This window comes from Eimeria maxima, genomic scaffold, assembly GCF_000499605.1.
Source record: "Eimeria maxima Weybridge genomic scaffold, Emw_scaff469, whole genome shotgun sequence".
NCBI classification, from domain to species: Eukaryota; Apicomplexa; class Conoidasida; order Eucoccidiorida; family Eimeriidae; genus Eimeria; species Eimeria maxima.
In genome coordinates, this window is record NW_013566528.1 from 17,813 (window position 1) to 26,576 (window position 8,764).

At 55.5% G+C, this 8,764-nt stretch overlaps 1 protein-coding gene across 1 annotated transcript; it reads right to left on the minus strand.

Moving 5' to 3' along the window:
• Nucleotides 1-634: 634 nt before the first annotated feature.
• On the minus strand, nt 635-8,199 carry EMWEY_00034410 (ubiquitin carboxyl-terminal hydrolase, putative; the record flags this gene model as incomplete). Its single annotated transcript, XM_013481940.1, has 12 exons — nt 635-1,300; nt 1,508-1,813; nt 2,021-2,152; nt 2,458-2,559; nt 2,828-2,927; nt 3,261-3,400; nt 3,568-3,702; nt 3,921-5,068; nt 5,335-5,992; nt 6,247-6,586; nt 6,703-7,957; nt 8,142-8,199. 12 exons carry the CDS (start codon nt 8,197-8,199, stop codon nt 635-637), a joined length of 5,040 nt encoding a protein of 1,679 aa, XP_013337394.1.
• Between the last annotated feature and the right edge of the window lie 565 nt (nt 8,200-8,764).

Below are 8,764 nucleotides of genomic sequence, written 5' to 3' on the forward strand. Positions count from 1 at the left end.
GTTTGGCGTAGGGATTCCACTCGTGTTTTCAGCGGAAAAGTAGAATCTGCTGTTGGACCACCATGCAAATCAAGCCAATATGCTCGTGGGAATAAAATAGCCGTGGCATTTCATCATGATATGCTGCATGGCATGGCCGCCTGGAAGGAGTTGCGAAGAGGAGGCAATACACAGAGACCATGCAGGTACGCAGCTGCTTTGTCTCGGTCTGTGCATCATCGTAGCCTCGCGCCATGCATACTTCCTGGCACCATGCGTGCACAGGCTGGATCACAGACATGCTCAAGCCAGTAGCTTTGTATATGCCTCAATACGGGCATCATGCAACCAATGCAATTGGTCGGTACTATAGAGCGCGCAAAAGGCCAGGGCAACGTTCTGCATGCGCCTACTTCTAATCAACCTCAGAAAGTTGGTTCGCGACGAGGGGGAACACTTAACGAGGGACAGGCGCTTTGTCCACAGTAAGAATTCAAAGAGAGATCCCCGCCGGAAAGGCCCATTAAAAAATACAGATGAAGAGGTCAGCATGGGCGGGTGCTGTACAATTGTGGGGGGTTAAGAGGAGTTGCATGAAGGAAGGTTCCGGCCAGTTACAAGTGCTCCCATTGCAAACCACCAGAGGCGGCTTCCGCTACATCTGGTGCTGCGGTGAAGAAGAATGCGCCACTGGAAAGGGCGTTTCTTGTGTAAGGGCCTCGGTCTTCGCAGGAAGCCCAGGGGATCCACAGCTACTGGTGGTGCTGCTCTTGTTGCTGCTGCTGTTGGCTCCGTCACTACTGCTGCAGCTTCCACCGCTGTTGAGGCTGCCGCCACTGATCGTGCTGTTGTTGCTGCAGCTAGTGAAACTTGTGAATTCCACCGACAGCTCAGTCAGGGGAGCTGCCTGCTGCATCTGCATCTGCTGCGACAGTTCTTGCGCTGCCTGGGGCATCCCTTCCACTTGGTCCTCACACCGTACAGGGTCGCTACCATCTACAGTGTAGTGTATGCAGCAGTCCGTGTCAACTCTCACACCTAGCTGGCGCATCCGGAGGCTGCCGCTTCCTAAAGCCGCCAAGCCAGAGAGCTCGATGTAACGGGGCTTGCCGCCTATAGCATGCACTGCCACACCCGACAAACCCACTGCCCCTCCCGCCGCTCCGTCACCGCCCTTAGCATCAGCAGTATCAGAGCAAGTAAGATCTGGTGCGGCGAACAGGACCGAAGTACCAGGTACTCGTAAAGCTACCCTCACGCGCCGGACGGACTCCGAAGCCTCGGTGACTGCCGCTACCACTGACGCCACAGCGCAGTCGACCTGAGGGATTTTCACAAGAATAACCCAATAACCCAAACAGCCTTGGACTGCACTAACAACACTGGCTACACCAGTAGCAGCAGCAGCAGCAGAGCAGCAACAGCAACATCACATCCAAAAATCAAATATACTAGAGACATTCTACCCTTGAAATGCATTGCTCTCCAACGGAAAATGCCAGAGCGCCAACTACGAAATGCGCTTTACCGGTGTGGCTCCGGAAACCTCGGTCATCATTCTTCTCGAGAATAGCCTCGATCCTTGAGCAGAACGGCCCCTGCTGCTGCCTTTCTGGTTCGTTTGTTGCTGCTGTTGCTGTTGGACAGTCGCGACAGCAGTCGCGGCGGCGTGGTGGCAATTGGCGGCAAGGTGTATGGGTAGATCGACGGGCGGGAAGTCATAGAGGCCCTGGGGCTGCATACGCAGCCTGGGAACGCAAGAAGGGCATGGTTTGAGGTGAGGAAACGAGAAGACTGGGGCTGTCGGGCGAGGTCCTGGAGGCGTCAATGAGACCTGTGGAAAGAAAGCAGTTCGCCTGCACTCGGCGTTGTGTTTGCTTGCAATCTTATTGGTTAGCGTCTGCGTCCCACTCTTCTGCAAGCTGAGTGCTTTGTTGCTTGTGTGTGTGCCTGCACCTAGGCCACCAACATCGCTGGCCAAAAAAAAACACATCTCTAGGGATATCCAGTAAGTGTTATCTTAGCTTCTGTGCTGACTGACGCGGAGGGTGGCTCGCGCAGCTTCCCCGCTGTTGAAGCCGGAGTAGCCGAGGCTTTCTAACATGCCGAAGTGGCATTCATGAACAAGCAGATACACCGCAGACTCAGAGGGAGGTGGAGAACAAAGAAAAGCCTGCGTGACAACAAGGAAAGCCTACACAGGCCACACGGTTTCCGGAGCAAGTCCAACGAACATCTGCAGTTACCAATATACAATTCATATTCAAGCTACACGTGTACCATACACACATATCCTCATATATAAAATGCTGAGTGGTCACTCAGATAAACCGTTACGAAGGCCAAAGCTGTTGGGTTTGTCGATGGAGCTGCATCCTAACCTACCCGTTCAAGCACCATACACGCACAAAGAGCAATCAACCTTTCACATAGTTTCAACATACATGGCACAGCCTGATAAGGCGAGACAAGACTCACTGAAGACAAGACAGAATCCGTGGGATCCACTTTGAGGCCAGGTATCGCGCAGTCGCAGATCAGAGCAGAGACATCAAGCGGCGGGGGGCGCAAATCCATCCCCTGGAAGCGCAAGAGCAGCAGAATCAACGGGGCTGGCAAAAGAATGCCATGCAGTGTCACTTTGCCGTCGGGCAAGTGCGATCCCACTCCAGATAGGAGAGAAGGTAGAAATAGGCAAAACATAAAACACACAGACGACACATGAGGAACACACAAACAGACAGGCGACAGCAGAGCCCTTGGGCAAAGAAAGCACACCGAGAACAACCTGTGGTAGAAACGAAATTCCTCAGCAGAAACGAAACTCCCCAGCAGCGACTAAACTCACTGTCTCTTCGTCAGGAGAAGCTACAAACTGCTGCCACTGAGACCGCCACTCCTCTGGGACCATCTGGTAAACTCCAGCCCGCGGAAGCGCCGCATGCGTTCTGCAGCAAGAGTAGGACCACAAGAATCTCTAGAAAAGACCCGTTGGGCCCCGAGGAAGCCACATGCATGGGTTCTAGGCGCCGTCGAAGCCGGCTATCTAGCTGCCAGCGCAGCAGCTAGCAACAGCGCTACCTAGCTGAGCAGGCTGCTGCCAACCAAGACAACCCGCTGGGATAGGCAAGCAGCTACGCAGGAATTGGTAGCCGTGGAGAAGTCCACACATGGAGGAACAGTAAACGTAGAAAAAACGTTATCGGCTCTTCCAAATGCCAAGCAATGCCATCAGTAGCAAAGCAGCAACAGCAGCAGCCACCGCAGGACAAAAAGCTCACTTGGAAGTTCCATGAAGGGGCTCGCGCTTCACTGTCCAGCGATTTCCAAGAACGGCGCCAAGGACCTTCTCCTCCTCTTTCATGCGATGCCGCCATCGCTGCCTCTGCTGCTGCTGCTGCTGCTGTTCAGAAAGGCAGACCTGAGGCCAGTCCACACCCACCACACGCTACCCCTGACGCCGCAGCCATCTAAGCGAGCTACCAACCGACACCTGGGGTAGAATCTATGTTTCCCCTGCAGCGCTGTAACAAAAATCCTTGAACCCCTGCTTCTGCTGCTGAAATAGCTGGTTCTTCTGCAACGCACTGTGCACTCCGAAGCGCTCTGCGGAACGAGTCGTGAAGCAGAGAGGACCAGGGGCTGTGGCACTTCGAGTTCTTTCAATAAAGGCCATTTTGCCGTCTCCACCGAAAGATATCGCAACAACGCAACGGCCGGGACCTGCAGCAGTAACAGCAGAGACCGCAGCAAAACAACCATATTAACGGCCGCTTAAGACATCAAAAGCACCACATGCACCACTTGAACAAATATGCAGGCTTGTTCAAGTCAAAAGGCTTGTACAAATATGCAGGCGCTGCAGAGCAGCAGCACAGTACAGAAAGCAGCAGCTGCTCATCTTCGCGGGGCAGGAAATGGGCAAGGGACTGAAAACGTACCAACAATCGGGGAGACAGCTTCTGCTTCGAGTGCTGCAATGGAAGCGGCAGCAAATTCCCATGGGAACAGATCAACTCCGACGACACATCCAAGACGGGACAAGCAGCCACAGCAGCGCCATCTTCCACAGCAGCAACAGCATGTCCGTATGTTGGCGCGCCTCCTTCAGCATGCGTTGCAGCGCCTGCGCCATCGCCTCTTTTTCCTGTTCCGGAAGCAGCGTGGCCTGCCGAAGCATCAGCCGAAGGGTGAGCAGCAACTGCTGCTGCTGCTGCAGCAACGGCAGGGTGGGCCTCCTCTTCTAAGGGCCACACGCGATGGGAAGAAACCTCCTTGCGAACATCTTCGTACGCAGCCCAAGCAAATGCGCTGTCTCCACATACTCTACGAGTTTTGCATTTACTTCCTCTGGACCCGCGCTGCTGCTGCGTTGCGGCGGCAGCAGCAAGCAGTGTCATCAGGGGACCGCCCCGTGGCCCATCCCTTGCTGCTGTACTGCAACTACTCAGGTACACTGCATGCTGCCCCAGCATGTGTTGAAGAACACGGCGAGAAACAAGCACGAATTCCTCCTGCTCGACCTTCATCTGCGGCTGCTGCATTTTCTGCAAAAGCTGGTGCTGCTGTCCCTCGTCAGTGAGGGCAGGCGGTTGCGCTGTTGGGGTGTTCTGGTAGCAGCCTTCCAGCGTACGCTGCTCTTCGACTTGTAACGAGCCGCCGTTCGCTGCAACAACTGCTGCTGAATCAGCAGCCAAAGCTAGTTCCTGCGTCCCAATAGGGGCAGGGATTGACATGGCAGCAGCTGCGCCAGCAGCAATGAGATGCTGCTGCTTGGCAGCCGAAACGAAGAGATCGACCTCTCTGTGCTGCAACGCCGACAGGTCGGCCAGACCTCTCAATGCTGCTGCACATCTGCTGCAGACAGCCTGCTGCAGCAGCGGCGTCTCCACAGAAGCGCGCAACCCCACTGCATTGTATATTGACTTAAGCACGGAAACAGGAATGAGCTTGGCATCTCCACTCCACACAGCGAGGGGGTCGATCCCGTATGGTTGCCCCACCTCACTGCTGCTGTTGTTGTTGTTGCTGCTGTCACTTGCTGCCCAGAATGACGGTCGCTTGCCGTTCCGCCTCTGCTGCTGCAGATCTGCAGACAGGCGAAGGTAGCAACAGAAGAATCTCCTTGAGCTACAGGCCAATGCAGCAAATCGAGGAGACTGATACGTAGCACTCACCGAAGCAGCAAAGGCTGCTAGTAGCAGCAGAGAGAGGAGCCTTCAGTAACAGCAGTTAAACCACTACTACGTAGGGCAGCAAGCAAACAGCAAAAAGGAAAACTCATCGGCAGCATCAGCATCAGCAAGAGTGCTCTTGTGAACAGCAGCAAGCAGCAGCACAACAGAGCCAACATACGCCGGATATAATGAGGACAGAGAATGCTGCTGTAGTCAACGACCCCGGCTTCTTCGAGCACTTCTGGGCAGACAGCAGCAGTCCAGGCGGTGCTGCCTCGTTTGGGGCTTTTCTTGTGCTGCTGTTGCTGATGCACGTGATGCTGCTGCGGCACCGCATCTGAGTCGTCCAGTTCAAGTTGAGTATCTCCATGTTGCTGCTGTTCCTGCTGGTGCTGCTGCGGTGGCGGTCCAGTAGCAACACCAGCCTTTCCAGACTTATCTGTTGCACTATGGAGGTAGGAGTTGCTGTTTGCGCTGTCCCGGGGAGGCCGCAGATGCTGCGGCAGCAGCAGTGAGACGCACGGGTAGTCTGTGCCTCTAACGAAGGAAGCCCACCAGCTCTTAGGAACAAACGCCAGCTGCTGCAACAACGGCAACAGCTGCTGCTTCTCAACTGCATCCGCAGCAAAGTTGTCCCCCGTTTCAGCAACAGCAGCAGCCACAGCAAACGCCTGCTGCGTCTCCTGGTGCTGACGCTGCAGTTCCAACTGCCGCAACGCTGCAGGCAGCTGCTGCCGCAGCAAATGAGAAATAAACGATTGCTGCTGCAGCACAAAACTCGTCAACAACTGCGTACGCTCTTCCTGCTCTCGCAGGCGGCTAAAGAGGCGTTCGTTCTGCAGCAACAGCAGCAACCGTGGCAGCAGCAGCAAACACAGCGCCAGCAGATAATGACACCGCAAAGCAATGCAAACGAATATACACTCTAACTTCTTATCTGGCTTTAGCTCAAAAAGCCCGGCTCCTACGCCCTTAACCTCTCAACCCCAAGCCATAGGCCATGCAACGCAGGAAGTCACCTAAACTAGTACCACACCACAGCAGCTGCGGACGGACACGGCTAGCAATAGTGGCACCTGCAGTGACGCACCTCTGCATGTACAAAGGCCTCCAGCGCGGGGGGCAGCGGGGGGTCTTCGGGAGAAGCAACGATGTCGCCACGGATGTAAGTGACGCTGTGCACTGTCCTGCTCAGCAAGTAACTGCTGTTATCCGCCTGCTGCTGTTGCTGCTGCAGCGGAGCAGAAGGTATGGAGTGAGGAGTATTCTGCTGCTGTTGCAAAAGCTGGACTTCGTCGGCGATGCAGAGGCTGCTGTCATACTGCTGCTCCTGCTTCCCCTCCTCTTCGGACCCAGAAGGAAAGGAGAAGCGAGTGACACAACTGTCGTTGAAGTACACCCAAGGCCACCGCTCCCCCCCTAACTCCGGGCTGCAGGCACAGCAGCACCAGCCCAGCGGCAGCAGAAACGGCATCAGCAGCAGCGTCAGCAACAACGGCAGCTACACGGATCAATTCAAACGCACTGCCGAAGCGAGGCATCTTACCTAGACCAAGTAGTTGCAGCTTGTTGCTGCTGCTGCTGTTGTTGCTGTTGCTGCTGCTGTTGCTGCAGCAATCTCTGCAGTTGCCGCGGCACCTGCTCGGGCTCCACCTCGAATGCTGCTGCTACGTGCGTCTCTGCTACCTCCCAGTCATCATCGCTTTCGAGGTCTGCAGCAAGACGCTCCGCTGCAGCCTCTGCTGCAGCGATTGCTAAGTCGGGGTCTTGACACCCTGTGCTATACGTGCTGCTTTTGTTGTTGTTGCTGTTGTTGTTGTTGTTGCTGTTGTTGTCGTTGTTGTTGCTGCTGCCGTTGTTGCTGCCACTGCCCCCTTTGGGCCCAGTGGGAACAGCAGAAACCTCGCCGTCGGAGGCAGGAGAAAACTGTTGCCGCCGGACTGAAGCCCGACGACTACGACGAATGTTGAAGCTGCTTTTGTTGCTACTGCTGCTGCTAACTGTTGGCGGCTCCAGCTGGCCTCCATTCCCCTGGCTGCTGGTGCTGCCGCTGCTGCGGTAGCTGCTGCACCCTATACTATCACTGCCATTGCTGACCAGTTCAGCCTGCAGCAAACCTGATCCAGTTCCAGTTGCAGCTCCAACAGGAGGAACCATATGCTGCTGTTGATGCTGCTGAAGGTCCACAACAGGTGCAACTGCGGTAGACCCACTCCCATAAGTCCCTGACCCACGTTTTCGGATCTGTTCCAGCATCTGCTGCCTATGCTGCTGGTGCAGCAGTTGTTTCTGCTGCTGCAAGCTTTCGCCGCAGTCTATGGAGGTAAGCACGGCCTGCATCGACGGTTGCGTGTATCTGTTCGAAGGGGCCTGGTGCTGGTCCTGCTCCAGCTGCTGCTGCACTATGGATTGCTGCGGCGGTTGCGATGATGCAGCTCCACCATACACAGTCACGCCCGCTCCACCAGCAGCAGTAGTAGCAGCAGCAGGAGACGCAGCGCCCGCTGGAGGGTGCAACGGGAACCTCCCGTGCTGCTGAGTGGCAATAGCTGCGAGGGCTTCGCGGTGTAACGGTGGTGTGGCAGCTGCCCCTGCATCAGTTTCAGCAGGAACACGGCTGCTGGTGTTGCTGCTGGTGTTGCTGCTGGTGTTGCTGCTGCTGCGGTATCTGACATCCCGAATGATTGCTGTGTAGTGGCCAGAAGCAGCCGACGCCCCTTGGTGCTGCAGGACAGCGAAAAGCCGGTAGCAGCTAGCCAAGGGCCCTGCCTCTGCCAACGACAGACTCCCGCCCAGTGGCACTGCAACAGGCGCAGCAGCAGTAGCAGTGACCGCTCAAGACCAGAGACTTCGTAGGGACGAAAGGAGGCAACGTCAGCAACTGTCTCTCCATACACTGAAATACGCCAACCCGACGGGCGACAGGCAGGTACTCTCAAGAGAGGAGAAGAGCCAGGAGGAGACGTAGAGAACAATGAGACACACGAAAAGTAAGAAGGCCGCATGGGGAGACAGCAAGGGAGTATAGAGACAACCATTCCATGGTGAACCAGGGGCAGAAAAAACAACCACAGAGACGGGCAGTAACAACAGCAAGAGCAGCAGCAAGGGCTGCACGAGGGCAAGAGAGCAACAGTAGACGGGACGGCAGCGGCATAAACTGATGCAGCAGAGGGCAGATGAGCAACAGCAAGGGGAGCAGCAGCCACGAGAGGCCAAGCAGCAGCGAGAAGAGCATCAGGAGGACGGTACCCAGCAGCATGGGGCAGAGGGCGCACAGTAGCAAGGGCAGCAGGGGCAGGGGCAGGTGCTACAGGAGCGGGAGCAGCAGGGGAAGCATAAGGAGGGGCATCAACAGCAGAAGCACCAGTAGCACTAACAGCCATATGCCTTACATGCAACTCTACATTTGTCTGCTAGACCTGCCTTCAACTCCATTACCAGCGGCACTTCCAATGCCTCGTGGAGTTTTCGCCTAGCGACTTCGCCCGTCTGCTTTCGCACGTCAATGCTGTAACGCAACACCACCACCTTACCACACAGACACACACACAGACACACACACACACACACAATATATATACATTATATATATATATATATATATA